The following is a 19893-nucleotide window of genomic DNA, read 5'->3' as shown; positions in this document are numbered from 1 at the left end:
AAAATAAGTTGTAAAACGATCAGTGATTGTTTGATCGAGGTTAAAGCCCGGTTCATATCCTGGTTTGCCGCCTCTCTCTCTTCCCCTCTCCCTCTGTGTCTCTCTGCCTCTCTCCCCCTCTCTCTCTCTCGTAGCGGCCTGTTTCCTCACGTCAGGACTCTGGAGAGCCAACATGGCGCACGGAGCTTTGCCTTTGACCACACAGGCCCCGGGTTCCTGTTTGCACACTGCGATCGCTTTCTCTCTCTCTACGCTTCACACACACACAAGCAATCACCTCTCCGGCCTGCTCGCCTGCCACTTCGGCCGGAGTTTAAACCCAGAAACGGCGTGCAAAACGCACACACACTTCAAACCGGAACAATTCCTACAAAGCAAATTCATTCATTCGCGTGTTAATCGTGTCATATCTCTGTTATTACCCACTAATGATTGAAAGTTCACCTGGAAGCGCAGGCGCGTGTACGTGCGTGTGTGTATCTGTGTCAGTGTGTGTGTGTGTGTGTGTGTGCGTGTGCGTGTGTTAGAGGAGGGTGAGTGTCACGGCCCTCTGCAGACGGGGGGTTGGGTAGCCGTGCCGATTGGTTGCTGCTCACCAACACACTCAGTCTGGGTGCTTGTTCTAACACAACCGGGGCCACTTCGACATCCAGAGCACTTTAAAAACATCATGTAGTGAAATAAGCCGCCCCGTGGCTGTTAGGCGACCGGTTGTGGGCACGGCGATCCTCGGCGGCTGTTGTTGATAACGCGGCGTAATGGAGATCGGCGTGTTATCTGGTGTTTTGAGGTGACAGTGCTCAGAGGGCCGCCGCTGATGAGGCGATGAGGCGCAGAGAGAATGAGAGCGGTGCCTCGGCCTACTACTAGTGCTGCCGCGGTCGGGATTGTGCAGATCCGCTTCCACAAACCGAGACAAACACTCGCCCTGTGCCACATTACCAAGCAGCCGTCGTTGTTGGCTTTCTGGTTGAGCGACGTTTCAAATGGTGAGTTTTCCGTGTTTTTTTCCACGTGTTGACGGTGTTGTGAACTTGTTTCGATCAGTCTCTCTGTGTGTGTATGTGTGTGTCTTTTTTTTGTTGGCCGTGTTTTAATCGTGTGTGTCGGTGTGAGGCTGTAGCTTGTTTGTGTGATGGCACAGTGTCACCACCTCCAGTACAGCCGGAGCGACTCCTCCATTGACTGGAGCAGCCAGCGATCGCCATGACCCGCTACCGTCAGACAAAGCGAGACTATTTTCGGTTAGTTTGTGAATGGAAACGGGCTGGAAGCGGCGGCAGCAGCAGCAGCGGGGCCGGTGCTTGTGTCCTCGGTTTTGTCTTAAGTCGCTCGGCTGGCCTGTAGTATGGAGGCCATGTACCAGAGAGAGGGAGAGAGAGAGAGTGTGTGTCTCTGTGTGTGTGTGTGAGTGCATGCTCCTTTATATGCTCTTTGGCTGCACGGTTGTTCTTTTATTTCCGCGATATCTTAGCCGGGCTGTCAGCACGTTTTGTTGCATTGCAGCGATACGAACACATTTCCTCTTGGAGGGAAAGTTACACGAGACGTTTTCTTTCCTCTGACCTGCATCTTTTTTTTGTGTTGTTTTGACAGGATAGAGCCATGACAACATGAATCAGTCCTACAGACCGGCTGTTCGGGTAAGCTCGGTGTTCGGCTCAGGCCAGCCGGAGCTCAGGCCCCCCAATGGCCTCACCACCACTTCCTACGGAAACCAATGTGGCAGTGTCAAGCGTGGGTCAGAGCAGCAGTCGGCCCCCTTGCTGCCATCCTCCAGCCTCAAACAGACAGCAGTCCATGGGTACAATCAGCCAGACCGGTCCCACTGCTACAGCCCTCTGAGGAGGCTACAGGACCTGAACACTGTGGTCAGTAGGCCTGACCTGGAGGGCCATCAGAGGGACCTCCACGCCAGGAGCCGCCTGCACTGTGCGAGCCCCATAAGCGACGATGACGGGTTTGAGGCCCCGTCGGTCCAGCTGCCTCCTTCTCCGTGCAACGACGACATGGAGTCCTTCGAAGTCCTGCAGGACGTGGACAGAGACAGCCTCTCCCCCCACAGCCCCGACAGCATGGAGCACTGTTCCCCCATCCCCAACGGATACTTGCATTTTGAGTCCACGCTGTTTGACAGTGGAGACATTAAGGAGGAGGACGAGGAGGAGGATGAGGAGGAGGACGAGGACGGGGGTCATGAGGAGCTGACACCTTTTCATCACTCCCCAAAATGGACTCGGGACAGAGCTGTAGCGGAGCGTAAAAGCACCACGTGCGGCTCCAGGGTGGATAATCAGAGAAGATACAAGCCTTCTGTCTTTAACCTGATGTCCAAAACTATATCTGAACTCAACCCGACACTAAGCCCCAGCGCACTGCCTGAAATCAGTATGGGGGACGGGTGGAGCGTGGGTGAGGAATCGGACAGTGACGGGGAAGTCGCCTCACCCGACCCCGGCCTCATTTCACCAGCTGGCACAAACTCTAACGTGAGTCCTGACCGCCCCTGATACTGTGTCTCCTTGTGGAACAAAGGAGACGGGATGGTTTGTCTCGGTCTTCAGGAAAGACGACTTTGTTACGTTAAGAATTTTATTATACCCGGACATTCCCTGGTATTATCATGAGAGCAAAGCTATCATTAAGTAAATTAAAGAGAAAGACAAAACAATAAGTAGCAGATCGTAATTAGTACTGCCATATTGGGCAATCCCTATATTTTCCAAACCTAGAATGCTAAACAGATCATCCAGAGTGTATTGTTTTTATCTAAAAGGACTCTGTGATATAGCAAGAGTGAGTAATATTAACAGTTCCTTGTCCTCATCAGTCCAACAGCCCAAAGAAAAGACCTCTTCCCACAGTGAAATACCTGGAAGGGGACCTGGTGTGGGCTAAGTTCAACCGGCGGCCCTGGTGGCCCTGCCAGGTCACCAGTGACCCCCAGCAGAAGAACCACTCCAAAATGAAAGGTGAGTGAGTGATTACTGACGAGTAGAGGAGCTGAGAGGGTTTGATTTGGAATTTTACAGTCAAATTTATTTCCATGACAGGTCCTGAGCCTATCAGCAGCATTTTAAAAGAGCTTCCATTTGCTTTAGCTTTGTGAGAGCCTGCACAGGCGCAACACTTCCAAGATAACATTCAACATTCCACCCACAGCCAAACATCAGTGTTTTGCTTCTCAGTGTGCCTAGCTCATAATGTCTGCTTTATTCCCATGACTCTCCAGTGCCCAGTCCTCGTCCTTGTCGAATGTATTTTCTGGAGACAATTGGTGAGATCCTAGAACGTGCCTGGGTCCCCGGGACTGCCGTCCTTCCTTTTGAAGGAGGACATCAGTTTGGAGAGCTTCCAGTGCTCAGACGGCGAGGCAAGCAGAAGGAGAAGGACTATAAGTACACGGTAAATGAAGAAGATGTCCGTATGAACTTACGTATATATGTAGGCTCACCTGAAACATCTTGTTTGAATACTGTGCTTTGTTCTTGGCAGATCCCTAAAAGTTTGATGACGGCGTGGAAAGTCAGTGTGGCAGAAGCCGAGCGTCAACTCCCAGAGAGACGACGTGAACATGTGCTTAGTCCATCAGTCAACGGAGAGGAAAGCATTCTCAGCCCACTTCCTACTGAAAAACCACAGGAGGCCCCCAGTGTCTCTGTGGACCCCAGCAACTCTCCTTCACCCAGTACGGCTCCCAATAAAGCTGAGAACCATCTCAGCACAAAGCCGGTCGCACTTCAAACAACAAACAAAAGCAAAGCTTGTAAGAAGAAGAAGAAATGCTTATCGGACATATTTGGCCACATATTCAGCGGTTCAAAGGAGTCGTCCAACATCGCAAACGTGGTGGATCAGTTTCATACGGCAGCTCCTGCACCGAAGGAAGAACCTAACGACTCCCCTTATGCAGACCTGGATTCCGTTCCGATACTGCATCGCCCCAAACGCACTCAAATCTCCCCGTTGCGGAACTCAGGCGGAAGGTCGAGGAAAGGACCGGGCGCAGCCAAAACAAAAGCAAAGAGCTCCGCCAAGGTGGACTATTGTGCGGAGTCTTGCGATTCCTCGAGTGTTTCTACACATAAACTGATTGCTGTTGACGTAAAGTCGAAACAGGGTTCGGGCAGCTGTAATGAACAGAACAGTTCTACTGATAAGCACTCACTGGATCTTCCTGCCAGCAGTCGTCTGATCACAGGCGCCCTGAAAGCAGAAGAAGAGACGGAACTCAGAGAGGCACTGGCTTCCGGCCAAATCACAGCAGATGATGGCATTTATGTTGGTCATGATAATTCACCTTCTGTTCAGAGGAAAATAACTACATATCCTAAGCGGGAATCACCCACCAGCGTCTCTTCCTGTACCAGTAGCCGCTCTCCCAAAAGGCGCGCAAGAAAGCCCGATAAGAGGCAGATTCGTAACGGTTCGTTGATGAAGTGTCTCAACTCCGGTGCGTCTGCCGTCTCCCCTGCTAAGATCAAGACGGAGAACATGGTATCGGATATATCCTCTTCCTCGCCACCCTCGTCGCTCTCTCCAGTAGACGGGTTACAGGATGTGAAGGAGCTCACCTTTAAATCTCTGGTGAAGGACGACAGCTGCGACTCGGAGTCGAGCTTGTTTCGGCCGGATTCCAACTACAAGTTCAGTACTTTTCTGATGCTGCTAAAGGACATGCACGATACCAGAGCAAAGGAAGGTAAGCCGCTAATCCTGCCGCCCTCGCCGGTGCTGATCAAGGAGGAACCCATGGTCATCCCCACGGCTACAGGGGCCAACCTGCTGGGGGGTTCCTGCGACGGTTTGACATGGGACAGGGTGATGGGGATCAAAACGGAGAATGGTCAGGCAGGGAAACTCCCATCGTCCCAAAACACTGTGGTCAAAACCAAGAACAGGACTAAAGCCGTGATGGCAAACAATAACTACAACTGTGAAGCGATGTCCGTCGCCGCTCAGACAGGGAGCACGGACAAGCCGCGACGAAAGCAAAGACTTCCCGCCAAACTGAAAGTTCGAATACCCGGTCTGTCCTCTGATCTGGCTCAGATGGCGTACGGCAGGGAGTTTGTTACCGGCCACTCCGACTTGGCTAATAACGCGTCCCGTCTTCCCGCCAGTGCCAACGCGTGCGGCAGTTACCTCGACAGGACCTCAGAACCTGCCGTGGCTCCAAAGAAGCGCTGGCAGGCGTTCGAGGATGCTGTTGCAAACGTGGCCCAAGTGGTGGGTTTAAGCGTGGCGGCGGCAGCCGTGGCAGCGACCCCTCCTGAGGTTCTGGGCTCCTACGCTACAGCAGAATCCCCTGAGTTTGATCTCAGGCCAGGAGTTGAGATGCAAATGGACTTCCCAGATTCAAACAGCTTGACCGGTAAGATGTTTACACGCTGCAGTTTAGTTTGTTGACTGTGATGGGAAAAATGACTTTTAAGTGGTAAACAGTGTTTCTTTTGTGTTTAAACAGGACACTCGGAAAACAAAAGACTCCGCAAACCAACTAAAAGACTCCTGGAGTCCACAGAGGACTACGAACAAATATTTACTACAAAGAAGAAATCGAGGAGAAACACAACTGAACTTTCCAAATTGGTAATGACAACAACAACAACAACAACAACAACAATGCATCCATCCCTCCGTACAGATCCACGACACGACACTGCATTACTGACATTTTGACAACTACAGAGAGAGAGAGGCCGGCTGAGTGCTGCTTGATTTGCATCCAACTTTCCAAGAATCCATGATGTGTTTTTCAGCAACATGTTTGGTTTGCTGCTGCTGTTACTAGGCAGATTTCTTGCTGGCTCATTGTCAGTTTAACTTACAGGAAAAGCACAATACTAATAGTATTAATAATATGATCTTTAAGTATCTCAATAAGCCAGTGAGCGCAGGGCCCTGATGGTGGCACAGCTCATTGGAATGCAGCTGCCATTAATGTTATCAATAACAATCAATAACTTTCAAATCCCATATCATATTCACCATGTCGTCACTTTGAACCAAGCTTCTTTCAACATACTGTATGTTTTGGGTTAATACCTGGCTTCCTGTCTGTCTGTCTCTCAGTTCGCTGGTGTAAGCGGTGAAAATGTTACACAGCTGCTGTCGGGGGCGATTTCACCAGATTCCGATTTCAGCGGCACGCTCGGGACCGTTACCTCAGCCTCGGCCTCCCTGCAGCCCGCCGAGGCTCCGGCAGCACTGATGGAGCAAAGTGCGTCTCAGGATGAGCCTCCTGCTGAATCGCCGCGCTCGGTGTCGCCGGCCACAACACAACCAGCCCTCGCCGCGGAGACGGCAGAGGGAGCAGATCTACCTCCTGAATCTGGTAAGGAGCAGAAGCTGGTGGAGTCAGTAGCTTTGTAGTAAAGGCTGAAATATTTAGAAAACTGACTGTGAAATATAAATTTTGAATCGTTTTGACCACAGGCACTGAGTCTATAGTTCAAGAAAGAAAGAGGCCAAGGAAGCTGTCACACAAAGTCCTTGACTGCACCATAGAAGAAGTGGCTGCAACTCCTACAAAGAAGAAGGTGTGTTGAGACGGCTTTCTACACAGTGCAGACCGCCGCTTGGAATGCTTCTTGAAGTGTGTGTGTGTGTGTGTGAGTTCAAAACATATCTGTTTTTTCATCTAGGAGCCGAAGCGACAGAGTGGCATTACCTCAGAGGGGAAGACGTCCATCAAAGACACTCAGGTACAACAAATGACTCAAACATCCTGGTGGTTCCCTCTCGTGCCTGTAATCTGTCCTAAACGAAAGGAAACCGTGCTGTGAACAGGTTGTGAAGAAGGAGACTCCCGTACCCGGCACGTCGTCTGCCTCCGTCCCTGCCCCAGCCGGGCCATTGGAGCCCGGGGACGACCTCGGCTCCTTCACGCCAAATAGGCCGCCAAGCCCTGCAGAATCCAAAACCCCCAAGCAGGAGGCGGACACGGAAGGCTGCAGTATTGGGGAAGAACAAGACTTAACCACTGGATCGCCGACTGCCGAGCTCTCCAAGTTGGAGGTCAGTATGTCCACCAGTCCAGCGTGTGAAATCCATCACAGAAGACTAGAACCTACATCACAAACGCTCCTTCTTCTTCTTCTTCTTCCTCTCTAGGTGCAGCCCATTAGTTTGAATCACAGCCTCCCCTCTCAGTTGGATGTAAAAGGGAAAATCGGAGCTACAACCTTGAAGGAGAACGTCTGTCAGGTGAGTAAACACACACACACGCACACACACACACACGCAAGTTTTGTTCCTTTTCATCTGGATCGTTTCTCCCAGTTTGTTAAAGTGTGCGTTTGTTGGCAGGTGTGCGAGAGGACCGGCGAGCTGCTGGTGTGCGACGGTCACTGCTTTGGAGCCTTTCACCCGCAGTGTATCGGCCTGTCGGAGGCACCGAAGAGGAAGTTCTTATGCCGGGAATGCCGCACTGGTGGGTACAGAGCGCCAACGAGCGTAATTGATCCTAAAACGCGATCCTTATGGTCCGATTCTGTCTCCCTTCCGTTTCAGGTGCTCACATATGCTTCGTCTGTAAGAAGTCTGGTAATGGCGTGAAGCGATGCATGATCCCCCTGTGTGGGAAGTTCTACCACCCGGAATGCATCACGGCCTACGGCGGCACGCAGCCGCAAAACAAAGGCTTCCGCTGCTCCCTGCACGTCTGTCTGTCCTGCCACATCACCAACCCCCTCAACGTCCAAGGAGCCAAAGGTTAGAGTCCAGTTTTTACCTGCAGGGTCACCGGGATGAAAGCTTTGGTATTGACTTGACATGTTGTCGTTGAAATCCACCGACTTGTCGTGAGTTCAAGTTAACTGTCTGTCTGTCGCTCATGAGTGTATTTGACTGAGATTGCTTTGATTGCTGTTAAGGCTTAGTGGTAATGTTTGACTTATTGCTGATTGCCTCTGATTGATCTACTGTTGCCTCTCTATTGGTACAAAGCTGTTAAATCAGGCTGTTGCCACACATGATTGTGTTCTAATCCGCTCCTCTCTCTCCCGTGTTGTGCCGTAGGTCGACTGGCTCGCTGTGTGCGCTGCCCGGTGGCCTACCATGCCAATGACAACTGCATGGCAGCGGGCAGCTTGGTGCTGGCAAACAACAGCTTCCTCTGTCCAAACCACTTCACTCCACGAAAAGGCTGCAAGAACCACGAACACATCAACGTCAGCTGGTGCTTTGTCTGCTCCGAAGGTGAGGCTGATCCACTCGACGTAATTGGAGCTCATTGGAGTACGTTGCTCTTGGTGAAACTGACCCGGAGGCTTTGCGAGAACGTCCCAGAGGACCTTCAACTGGTGGAATCACCGTCACATTAAATACAGATATTTTTCATACTCCATAACAGCAACAGAGCTCTGCATGCTTAAAGGCCCAGCGAGCTGATTGTATGACATAATGCTCTTTCAAATTAGTTTGTAGTAACCACAAATGCAAAGTAGTTGATGGTGTTCTGTTGCCAGTTACTGTCAGTTTCTGTGTCTTACATTGTAAATTGTCCAAACAAGCTGTCGCTGTAGCTTTAGGGTCTTGTAGCCCAGTGATTGATTTAATCAAGCATGAAGGAATGAAGGTGATTAGGAGCAACATGAGGTAGTAGCCTTGCTGAGTGGTGTGTTGTTGTGTCCTGTAGGGGGCAGTCTCCTGTGCTGTGAAGCCTGTCCTGCTGCTTTCCACCGAGAATGTCTGAACATAGACATGCCTCAGGGAAGCTGGTTCTGCAACGACTGCAAAGCTGGGAAGAAACCTCGAATCAAAGACATCCTATGGGTCAAATGGGGGCGTTACAGGTACGAGCTCACCGTGACATCGCTTTAATGACGGTTTTTGACGACAGATGATGTAACCCATATCCCTCCTCTGATCTTATTGGTTAAGGTGGTGGCCTGCAGAGGTGTGTATGGCCAAAGATGTTCCCAATAACATCTTGAGGATGAAGCACGAGGTGGGAGAGTTCCCGGTTCAGTTCTTCGGCTCCAAAGATTTCGTGTGGACGTACCAGGCCAGAGTCTTCCCTTACATGGAGGGCGACACTCACAACATAGAGAAAATGGGCAAAGGCTGTGATGCAGTGTATAAGAAGGGTAGGTACCTAAGAACCAAATACTTTTATTCAGTGTTTCCATTTTCTGCTTCTCCTTGGACAGATTTTAGTGGAATATTGGACTTCTGTCTCGAAGATGCACAGTGGATCGTAGACATTTATTAAAATGTAGTAATATCTTTGCCTTGGCTTCGTGCTATAATGGTAATAATCTTAATATTCTTTGTCCTTGTAGCTCTGAGTGAAGCAGCAGAGAGATTCAAAGAGCTCCAAGCAGAAAAGGAGATGCGGCAGCTTCAGGAGGACAGAAAGAACGACAAGAAACCTCCTCCGTACAAACACATCAAGGTACTGTGGATCACAAAGAGTCGTCTGTGCTGCTGAGGTCACAAACGCTGCAAAATCTGACCCGTTGCCTCTGTGTTTAAGGTCAACCGGCCCATTGGGAAAGTGCAGATCATCACGGCGGACCTGTCAGAGATCCCGCGCTGTAACTGCAAGGCGTCCGACGAGAACCCGTGCGGCATCGACTCGGAGTGCATCAACCGCATGCTGTTGTACGAGTGCCACCCTCAGGTGTGTGCGGCGGGGGAGCGATGTCAGAATCAGGCCTTCACAAAGCGCCAGTACACCGTCGTGGAGATTTTCAGGACGCTGTCCCGTGGCTGGGGTCTACGGAGCGACAGCGACCTCAAGAAGGTGGGTCGAAGGAAACGTTTCCTTCAAAAAATGCACATTCCTTCCCCCTTTCCTATGTTTCCTCATCCTTTCTTCCTTCTTCTTAGGGGGCATTTGTGAGCGAATACGTGGGAGAGATGGTGGATGAAGAAGAATGTCGAGCCAGGATCAGACACGCTCAGGAACACGACATCTGTAACTTCTACATGCTTACACTGGACAAGGTGAGACGAGGGGACGTAAACACCCAACCATGATCATCCAAACACAGAGTAAGTGTTTGTTCCGTGTCCTGAAACTGTTTGTGTGTTATTCCAGGACCGGATCATCGATGCCGGGCCCAAAGGAAACCAGGCTCGCTTCATGAACCACTGCTGCCAACCCAACTGCGAGACTCAGAAGTGGACTGTGAATGGAGACACCAGGGTGGGGCTGTTTGCTCTACAAGACGTCGCAAAAGGTTTGAGGAGCACAAGCTATTCATCCCTGTTTGTTTCGTGTGGATATTGCAGATTGGGTCAATAAATGGCAAAATACAAAGCGGAATTTTGTATAGATCTAATTGTGCTTGTTCAAACAGGTGTGGAGCTCACGTTCAACTACAACCTGGAGTGTCGGGGCAATGGGAAGACTGTGTGTAAATGTGGAGCGCCAAACTGCAGCGGCTTCCTGGGTGTTCGACCAAAGGTAAAAGTTCAATCATGTTCAGTCATTCGGAAGGCCAGACGATGAGTGTATGATGTGTACGAGCAGGTTCAGCCATTCAGAAGACCAGATCATGAGTGTACGAGCAGTGTCAAGACTCCTATTGTATGACGTGTCTGTGTGCAGAACCAACCGCCAGCTGAGAAACTGAAAGAAGGAGGGAGGAGGAAGGTCACGGGGAAGAAGAAGACCAGGCAACAAGTGACCAAGGAGAGGGAGGACGAGTGCTTCAGCTGTGGAGACGGGGGACAGATAGTGTCCTGTAAGAAACCTGGTTGCCCCAAAGTCTACCATGCCGACTGTCTCAACCTGGCAAAGAGGCCTGCAGGCAAGTGGAACTAACCTACACCACATCAGGAGTCTCCTTTGAAAGCATCATTTCCTCCTGTAGTCGCCACGAGTCTCAGATTTGAGTTGTTTTGATCACTACACAAACTAAGGGGGTTCTACTGCACCCAACACATTTTAAAATTCCATTTGAGAACATTCCAAGCGACCAGGGAGCCTGACAGGGTCCAGTTATTTCACACTGAATCAGGCTTAGTATTGGGCAATGAGTCCTGCTGGGTCACTCTGGCTTTAGGTATTCAGACAGTCTTAGTCTCATACTTCATCTTACACCCTCACAAAGCCTAATTAGAGTTGAAGTTTTTTGTGTGAATAATTTCTCCTAAACAGATTCCAGTTTTGAAAATGAGAAAGGAACCAACGTTATCACATGGCTTAACCGTGACTCAGTAAAGGCATCTGCTTTGTCTAAACATCAAACAAGTGTCATCTGTCTTGAGTAATAATAGTGAACTTGTTTCCAGGGCGATGGGAGTGTCCGTGGCACCAGTGTGACATCTGTGGCAAAGAAGCAGCCTCTTTCTGTGAGATGTGCCCCAACTCCTTCTGCAAAGAGCATCGGGAAGGCATGCTCTTCATCTCCAAGCTGGACGGGAAACTGTCCTGCAGTGAACATGACCCCTGTGGTCCTGACCCGCTAGAGCCAGGGGAGATCCGCGAATACATGCCCAACATGACCTCCCTGAGGCCCGGGACCATGGCCATGGCCATGCCTGTCCTTTCCTCCCTGGTCTCCGACCCCAGAGCTCACCCTGCTGCTCCCCTCCCTCCCTCTGCTGAGCCGGCTGGAAAGGAGCCTCCACCTCCTCCTCGTCTCTACATCAACACAAAGACTGCCACCTCCAGTTTCATTCCGAGCAGTAGGTCCTACGTCCCAAACAGGACTGACGGGACGGCCTTCTCCACTCCTACCTCCCCTGAGGACAAAGGAGAGGACGGTGAGGTAGAGGATGGAGAGGTGTGTCGGTTAGAAGTTGAAGAGGAGGAGGAAGAGGAGGATGAGGAAGCGGAGGACGATGATGAGGAAGTGGAGGATGAGGAAGCTGAGGATGAGGAGGCAGAGGAGGAGGAAGCGGAGGATGAGGAAGGGGAGGATGAGGAGGCGGAGGATGAGGAGGCAGAGGATGAGGAAGCAGAGGATGAGGGCGAAATGGAGGAGATGGAGATAGTAGAAGATGAGGAGGAAGAACCTTTGGGGGAAGAGGACGAGGATGACCCTTTAGGGGAAGAGGACGAGGATGAACCTTTAGGGGACGAAGAGGAGGAAGGTGAGGAGGAAGAAGGGGATGTGTATGACACTTGGGGTGGCTACGTGGATGACGAGGACGGAGAGGTGGAGGGGGAGGACATGAACGAGTGGGGCACTGTGGAGGACGATGACAAGTGAAGGCCAAGTCACCTCCCTCCCCTCCCCCCAACTCCATCCATTCCTTCATCATAACTACTCAGCAGATGCTCTTGATAGACATTGAAGAACAAAAGTACTTGTAGAAAGACAGAGTTTGTTCTTTCCGTACCTCCTTGAATGCAGCACTGCCTTCAGTTTGGTACTGCATTGCCTTCTCATCCCTGGACAGTAGGGATGTGTACCGGTGCTAATGCTCGAGGACTGACTCACTCAGTCCCTTTATACTGTTGATATGTTCATTTGTGTCTGGTGCTGTTATCTCCTTTTGTTCTTTCTCTCGACATTGTTTACAGTTTTTGGTCTTTTTTAACGTTTGGAACATAAGAAAAAGGTGAGAAGTTTCGCCCCGTCGTTCCTGTCTTGTTGTTACCACCATCCTAGCCATGTCTTTTTTTTAAATCAAAAGAAATGTTCTCAGTCAGACACAATGATAACTGTATGGTGCTTTGGACGAATGAAAAAAAATAAACCCACTGGAGTCGGTAAGGCTGCAGATGATTCTTCTCACAGCAAACGTCGCCGTGTCATTTTGTGATTCTTCTTCGGCATGATGCAGATATCTTTGGAGAGGTTGCGGTGGGCGTGATTTCAATTTAGAGACACTATGCAACAAGTCGTGTGTGTCTCAAATGTATGTTGCATCATTCCTATATCAAGACGTGAATCATCCCATTAACAACTGTGACATCATTCATGAAGTGGTGGGGTAAATGAGCAAGGGTGCTTCCATTCATGATTTCATTGACAACTTCCATTCATGGCTCCCACTACTACTGTCATAATGGAAATACAAATAAAAAAAACCGAATTAAAATGTCAATTAAATTAAAAAACGTCCTATGTTGACGTACTTTCATACATGCAAACAAGTTCAGGCAGTGTCCACTAGATGTCGCACTCGCCAACTGGTTTCCTTAACGCGCCACATTAACAGGATGTGACGTAGGTCGAGTTGATGTAAAATGGCGACGGTGGTGGCGTTCTAAAAACACAACTGAGCTAACGAGCTAACACAGGCTCCAAGATACGGAAGAGGCCGCCTGCTCTACCAAGGAGCAAGGAACAACTGCGTTATTTTAATCTTGTCCAGGTAAGCAATTCAATGTTGTACTACTTATGAGCTATTTCCTAGTTATTCCAGTTATTAACGGCGAGTTAACATTGAGCTTAGGTTGCACAACAAACAGCCTGTTGAACGTGAACCGTAAACAATGGCTAATATTAAAAAATATATTCCTCAGATTACAGAAAGCGTTTGCTACATGTGTAATAGTTAATAGTTAAATAAAGAGGTGTGCTCTCGGGCAGGTAGCGCCATGGCGGAGCTGATTACCCCCATCCCAATCCCGGTCCCGGTCCCTGAGGGGATGGTGGGTCTGGATGAGCCCAAGAAGATGACCAGGGAGGACTGGAGGAAGAAGAAGGAGCTGGAGGAGCAGAGGAAGCTGGGAAACGCTCCAGCCGAGGTGGACGAGGAGGGGAAGTGAGTTGTGGAACCCCGAATAATAGGAGGAGAGACTCTTGTCAAAGCTGGACGGTTCTGGACCTCTGAATGTCTTGTGGTTCTGTTTCTCTTCAGGGACATCAACCCTCACATCCCGCAGTACATCTCATCAGTACCGTGGTACATCGACCCGTCTAAGAGGCCCACGCTGAAGCATCAGAGGCCGCAGGAGGAGAATGAGCCGCAGTTCTCAAACATTGCAGAGTGGTACAAGAGAGGAGTGCAAGAGGTCAGAATGAGGGCGGATTTATAACAACAAAGCTTATTAAAGTGAATATTACTCGTGGTAATATCTGAAATTGTCTCTGCAGGGCGCAGTCGTCACCAAATTCCGTAAAGGTTCTTGCGAAAACTGCGGCGCAATGACGCACAAGAAGAAAGACTGTTTAGAGGTAAAGCTGATCAAACCTTCCAAACAACCTTCCGTCTCTCAATTGCTTTAAATTTTGTTAATTATCCTTCATTATATCTGTTCACGTCTTGGCTTCGCTTTCCTCTCACCAGAGACCCAGAAAAGTGGGAGCAAAGTTCACCGGCACAAGCATCGCTCCGGATGAACACAGTCAGATCCTGCTGGATTTGGACTACGATGGCAAGCGGGATCGCTGGAACGGCTACGACCCAGAAGAACACCACCGCATCGTGGAGGAGTACGCCAAAGTAGACCTGGTAAGCAGTCCAGTGCAGGGGTTAAGCCGATCTTGGTTAAGCTTAAGATCGAGCAATTGAGAATACTAAACTGAATGACATCACTCAGTATTTACATGTTATTACACTGTTTTATCTGAGTTAACTGGATTCTATAACATGACTATCTGTTTTCTTCAGGCCAAAAGGACACTAAAGGCCCATAAGCTTCAGGATGAGTTGGCTTCAGGGAAACTGGACCAAACTGTAAGTATTCAGTCATGTCCGCATCTATTGAATGTTGTTATGAAGGGACACATGCAGGATTGTCCAAGAACTTCAGCTAAAACCACTATGACTTCAAGATTTAATACAGGGAATTGTTTTTTCTTTCTGCAGGAGCGGGAACATGGCAGCGAAGATGAAGATGAAGATAAATATGCCGATGACATCGACATGCCGGGTCAGAACTTTGACTCCAAGAGACGAATCACAGTCAGGAATCTGCGTATCAGAGAAGACACAGCTAAAGTAAGAGGCACTCACTCACTCTGTTAGGATGGAACGCTTTTACCGATTAACTAAACAAATGCAAAGGAGACATTGGGAGAGGAGTGTGGTAAACAAGACGGGAGAGTGACTGAGCTTGTGTTTTGCTTCTCGCAGTACCTAAGGAATCTGGATCCAAACTCTGCCTACTACGATCCCAAGACTCGAGCGATGAGAGAGAACCCGTACTCCAACACCGGCATGAATCCTGATGAGTAAGCTGCTGTTTATCTCTGCACTCCTCTCAGATTCTTATTGAGTTTCCCTTGAGGTAACTTTCTCCACCTGATGTGTCTGACAGAGTCGGCTATGCTGGAGACAACTTTGCACGCTACAGCGGCGACACCATCACCATGGCTCAGACACAGCGTGAGTTTACTTATTACTCTCTTACACTCAGACTATTTTTCTGTCTTTGTAGCTTTGGTTACTAGTGTCAATGTGTTGTGTGTGTGTGTGTGTGTGTTAGTGTTTGCCTGGGAGGCCTACGAGAGAGGATCAGAGGTGCATCTGCAGGCCGACCCCACCAAGCTGGAGCTGCTGCACAGCTCCTTCAAGGTCAAGAAGGAGGACTTCAAAGAAATGCAGAGGGAGAGCATCCTGGAAAGGGTATGTGGCCGACAGCGCTTGAACGTAGCAGCAGTCAAATATCTGTGTGTTCATCCTAGTAGATGGGTTTACTCTGTGTGTGTGTGTGTGTGTGTCCAACAGTATGGAGGCCAAGAGCACCTGGATGCTCCTCCACGGGAGCTGCTGTTGGCCCAGACAGAAGACTATGTGGAATATTCTCGGCACGGCGCTGTGCTGAAGGGCCTGGAGAAGGCTGTGGCCCGGTCCAAGTACGAGGAGGACGTGCTCCTCAACAACCACACTGTAAGGACGGCAGGAGAAGAACATGGAGCCCTTTGTTGCCGTGCCTATTCTGAACATGAAAGCTAATAAGGTAGTTTTGTTACAGTTGATTCATTGAGCAAACGTGTGGTGTGTGTGTGTGTGCAGTGTATCTGGGGTTCCTACTGGAAGGATGGTTGCTGGGGTTACCAGTGCTGTCATTCCATGGTCAAGCAGAGTTACTGCACAGGAGAGGCAGGAATCGCTACAGTGAGTAGACCTCCCCTCAGCGTTCACACACTGTTCAGTGCACAGACAACTAGAGCCTATAACTGACCCATGTTCTCTTTTGTCCTCAATATTATAAAGAACAATACCAGCTGTGTTCCATTTGAGGAAGGCCTGATTGAACCCGAGGAGGAGGAGGAAGAAGAAAGGCCCAAAACTCTCGTGGAGGTAAGTAAACAAGATTTGTACGTAGATGATGAAAGCAGTAGAGATTGTTTGTCCTCATCACACGTGTGGATTTTATTCTATTCTTATTTACGCTCGTGTTTCTTATAACCAGATACATAAGGAGAAGATGAAAGAGAAGAAGAAGAAAAAGAAGAGCAGGAAGAACAAGAAGCACGACACTGATAGTGAATCAGAAGATGAAGAGAAAAAGAAAGAGAAGTTAAAGAAGGTAAAGTGTGTGTGTGTGTGTTTTTTTTGTGTGTGTGTTTGTGTGTGTTTTTGTGTGGTTCTGAGTTCATATGTGTGCATGTGTGGTTTAATGTTTGTGCTGTGTGTGGGTGTGTGTTCCTTGTAGGCCCTGGAAGCAGAGGCCAAGAGGCTGAAGCAAGTGGAGTCGATGATGCAGCTGGACGAGAGGAAGAGGCCGTACAGCAGCCTGCAGGAGGTGAAGGAGCCCACAGAGGAGGAGATGGAGGCATTCCGTATGAAGCGTAGTCGCCCTGACGATCCCATGGCCTCCTTCCTGGGACAGTGATCTCCTCTTACTCTCCACCTCTCCCCCTGACAGCTCTGCCAGTCCAATAATGGCTCCAACTCTTGCATCACATAACCAGGTTGATTGGCAGCAGTGTGGAGATAAACACAACAAACAAACATGTACAGTATTTAGTGAGTTTCATTTGATACTTCTGGCACCATAGGAGGTTAAGTTGTAATGTGTACTTTTGATTGTGCTTAATGTCACTGAGAGAAAAAAATCTGATTTTTCCTAGATGTCCATTTTACTTATTGACTTAATTTCAGTCAAACACAAAGTGGAGTCACATTTGCTTCTTGTGGAATAAAACCATTTTATATGAAAGTATGTATTTGTCTATCATTTTTGGAAGGAATATATAAATCACACATAGCTTGAGTTATCCTTAATGATGAAGGTGTGTTGTACATAGTTTTCCCTGGTGTGTAACAGTCTCACCTGCTGTGACCTTTGAGGAAGAGACTCAGTGGTGTTGAATCACTGTTTACATTTCTTAGCGATGAACTTGTATGACCCAGTTACTCATTACTTTAATTCAGTTGTGTTCCTAAGCTCCACCTCACACACACTCACATGCATATATGTGTTGTACATTTGGCTTAACGTCTAAACTGGATACAAAAGATCTGTGAATACAAAGCACTGCCTCACCCAGACATTTTTAGATAGTATTGGTCAGTGATACAAACACAAACATCTGGAAGTCTTTATTTCACAGCCCACCCTCTTGGATTAATTTAGCAAAAGTTACATGAGAAACTTCTGGGGCTTGTCAGCTAAAATGCACAAACTTTACCTGAATTCCACCTAACAAACTAAGTAGATTGACATTCTCATTCTTGCCATGATTGTTACGTTAATGACTGTTTTCCACCAGCACACACAGATGCGTCACCCTGCCGGCTGTGCAATGCTGCTGTGCTGAGCTGAATCCAGTGACGTCATGGTGAAAGTATTTGTTGGCAGAGTGAACTTGCTTAAACAGGGCGGATGTTATGGAGAGCGATCCAGTGTGCTGTGTAGCGTTCTCTTTGCAATCCTCCCCAACAATGCTATCTCCTCCGATTATTAGGAATCATGCAGGAACACTCGTAGCTTCTGTAGGAAAAGGATCTGGATTGTGCTGAAGAATGCCCGTAGGTCATAGTTTCTTGGCTGGTGAGTTCTTTCTCCGTTCGTTTCTGTCCTCCCACATTCTCTTTAAGAAAGTCTGAATGTTCTGAATAATTCATGCATGAACGATGTAGCCTGTCTCTCATAATCCAAGTATTCATAGCATTAATGTGACCTCATCATTTAGGTGATAAAGGTTGCTGTACGTGTTTTCAAGCAATTTTGGATGTGCGAGAAAATGTGCATGTCTCTGTCTTTGTCTTTCAGTCAAATCTGACTTTTGTGTGTTTTGTTGAACGACATTCTCATCTTCTGATCCCGCAGTGGCCATCATGTTCCAGATATGTGTGGTGTCCTGTTTGCTGTCACTTGTCTATTCCCAGTCGCCATATTCCTCAGTCAAGAGAGGTCGCAACATCACTATCCACTCCTCCCAGCTAGTGTGTAGTCTGCCTGGTCCTGTGGGGTCAGCAGGGCACCCCGGAGCCCCAGGATCACCAGGGACCGTGGGTCCCATGGGAGCCACAGGGAAGGACGGCCCAGATGGGAAAGACGGAGAGAAGGGCGGAAAGGGCGATAGAGGTCACTATTGACTTACTTGCAATTTACTCAATTTCCATTTACAAGTTCCTCTCACAACAGAATATTTGTTGTTTTATACTAAAATGTTTTGCTATTCAGACATTTCTTTGATCTTATTTGTCAGGTGATCCAGGGAAGCCCGGGAACCCAGGAAAACCAGGTGTGAAAGGTCGTGAAGGTGTGATCGGCAAGGCTGGACCCCGTGGACTGAAGGGGTTACGTGGTCCGGCAGGGCTGTCTGGAAAGCGTGGACAAAAGGGTGATGTGGGTGACGTGGGGGAACAAGGGGCCGCAGGAGGCTGCAGCTGTGGAAAAGCAGCCCGCTCAGCCTTCTCTGTCGCTGTGACCAAGAGCTACCCTAAAGAGCGAATGCCCATCCGCTTTAACCGGATCATGCTCAATGAAGGAAACCACTACAACTCCACCAGTGGGAAATTTGTCTGTGCAATCCCTGGGGTCTATTACTTCACCTATGATATCACACTGGCTAATAAACATCTGGCCATTGGATTGGTCCACAATGGACAGTACAAGATCAAGACATTTGACGCAAACACAGGGAACAATGATGTGTCGTCTGGTTCCACCGTTCTCCAGCTGCGGGAGTCAGACCAGGTTTGGCTGCAGATCTTCTACTCGGAGCAGAATGGGCTTTTCTTTGACCCCTTCTGGACAGACAGCACCTTCACTGGTTTCCTTATTTACCCTGACCAGGACTATCTCCATGAGGCTGATCGAAAAGCAAACAGTAATGCTGAAGGTGGCAGTTAATGGACCTTGAAACTGTTTCCATCAGACATGAAGCAATTACCACAATTGTGTGTGTAAATATTGTTTATGGGTTTGCTTAACAATGGTGAGCATTAGCAGCTGGCATAGGGTTGCTATGTAACAAGTTCTGACACCAGATGGCGCACAAGGGTTGAATTCAACTTTACAAGTGGTTTAAATTAAGCTCAACAGTGGAAACTGATGTGATTTGGCTATAATTCCCATTGTGTTATAATGCCAAAATGAATCATTTTATTTAAGTTTCTAGAATTTTTCTAAGGGGTAACTGAAGTATTTTCCTCCTCCGGTTTATTAACATTTTTTCACCTGGTATGACTTTTATCCATTGTCCCCTTAGAGAAAAATCGGTTATAGACAGGCTGTGTATTTTGTTAAAGCTGCGCATGAATGTAACCCTGCGGCAGCATGTAGTGTATCAGAGCATACAGCTCATACTCATAATTAGTTTAGTCAACACTAATAGCTTATTACTTTATGCTGCTGTCACTTTTCAATAACATCACTCACAAACCCTACTATAATAAGTGTACTATAATGTAATATAATAAACAAACTGGTGGAAAAATAAATCTATTGATCCCAATAATTATAGTTTTATCAAAGCTAATTTAAAAAAAATCATTTATCTGACTGATAAAATATAAAGATATCGGTTGTGTAAAGATAAAAACATACTGAAGAGGTTTTCTTGTAATTTCATCGCGGGCTGT

General features: G+C 48.4%; 3 protein-coding genes across 3 annotated transcripts; all 3 read left to right on the top strand.

The window, feature by feature from the left end:
• Nucleotides 1–536: 536 nt before the first annotated feature.
• Nucleotides 537–12691, top strand: nsd1a (nuclear receptor binding SET domain protein 1a). The gene is made up of 23 exons (XM_076164932.1): nucleotides 537–989; nucleotides 1597–2489; nucleotides 2831–2972; nucleotides 3233–3405; nucleotides 3496–5374; nucleotides 5468–5592; nucleotides 6076–6337; nucleotides 6439–6542; nucleotides 6648–6707; nucleotides 6793–7020; nucleotides 7117–7209; nucleotides 7312–7435; nucleotides 7516–7716; nucleotides 8023–8202; nucleotides 8642–8798; nucleotides 8887–9092; nucleotides 9288–9400; nucleotides 9482–9751; nucleotides 9838–9954; nucleotides 10049–10190; nucleotides 10311–10417; nucleotides 10562–10763; nucleotides 11248–12691. Exons 2-23 carry the CDS (start codon nucleotides 1614–1616, stop codon nucleotides 12168–12170), a joined length of 6684 nt encoding a protein of 2227 aa, XP_076021047.1. The 5' UTR covers nucleotides 537–989; nucleotides 1597–1613; the 3' UTR covers nucleotides 12171–12691.
• A 445-nt stretch (nucleotides 12692–13136) lies between these two features.
• Nucleotides 13137–17023, top strand: slu7 (SLU7 homolog, splicing factor). The gene is made up of 15 exons (XM_076164974.1): nucleotides 13137–13281; nucleotides 13500–13674; nucleotides 13771–13924; nucleotides 14007–14087; nucleotides 14200–14364; nucleotides 14524–14589; nucleotides 14722–14853; nucleotides 14989–15086; nucleotides 15173–15240; nucleotides 15341–15480; nucleotides 15583–15744; nucleotides 15871–15972; nucleotides 16072–16158; nucleotides 16271–16387; nucleotides 16514–17023. Exons 2-15 carry the CDS (start codon nucleotides 13508–13510, stop codon nucleotides 16691–16693), a joined length of 1719 nt encoding a protein of 572 aa, XP_076021089.1. The 5' UTR covers nucleotides 13137–13281; nucleotides 13500–13507; the 3' UTR covers nucleotides 16694–17023.
• A 608-nt stretch (nucleotides 17024–17631) lies between these two features.
• Nucleotides 17632–19693, top strand: c1qtnf2 (C1q and TNF related 2). The gene is made up of 3 exons (XM_076164975.1): nucleotides 17632–17854; nucleotides 18134–18391; nucleotides 18516–19693. The coding sequence occupies exons 1-3, from the start codon at nucleotides 17827–17829 to the stop codon at nucleotides 19160–19162; spliced, it is 933 nt and encodes a 310-aa protein (XP_076021090.1). The 5' UTR covers nucleotides 17632–17826; the 3' UTR covers nucleotides 19163–19693.
• Nucleotides 19694–19893: the final 200 nt, after the last annotated feature.

This window comes from Genypterus blacodes, unplaced genomic scaffold, assembly GCF_046128005.1.
Source record: "Genypterus blacodes isolate CSIRO-AG114 ecotype Tasmania unplaced genomic scaffold, CSIRO-AGI_Gbla_v1 ptg000139l_1, whole genome shotgun sequence".
In the NCBI taxonomy this organism is placed as follows: Eukaryota; Metazoa; Chordata; class Actinopteri; order Ophidiiformes; family Ophidiidae; genus Genypterus; species Genypterus blacodes.
The sequence above is the reverse complement of the archived record's forward strand: the minus strand, read 5'-3'. Positions and strand labels throughout refer to the sequence as shown.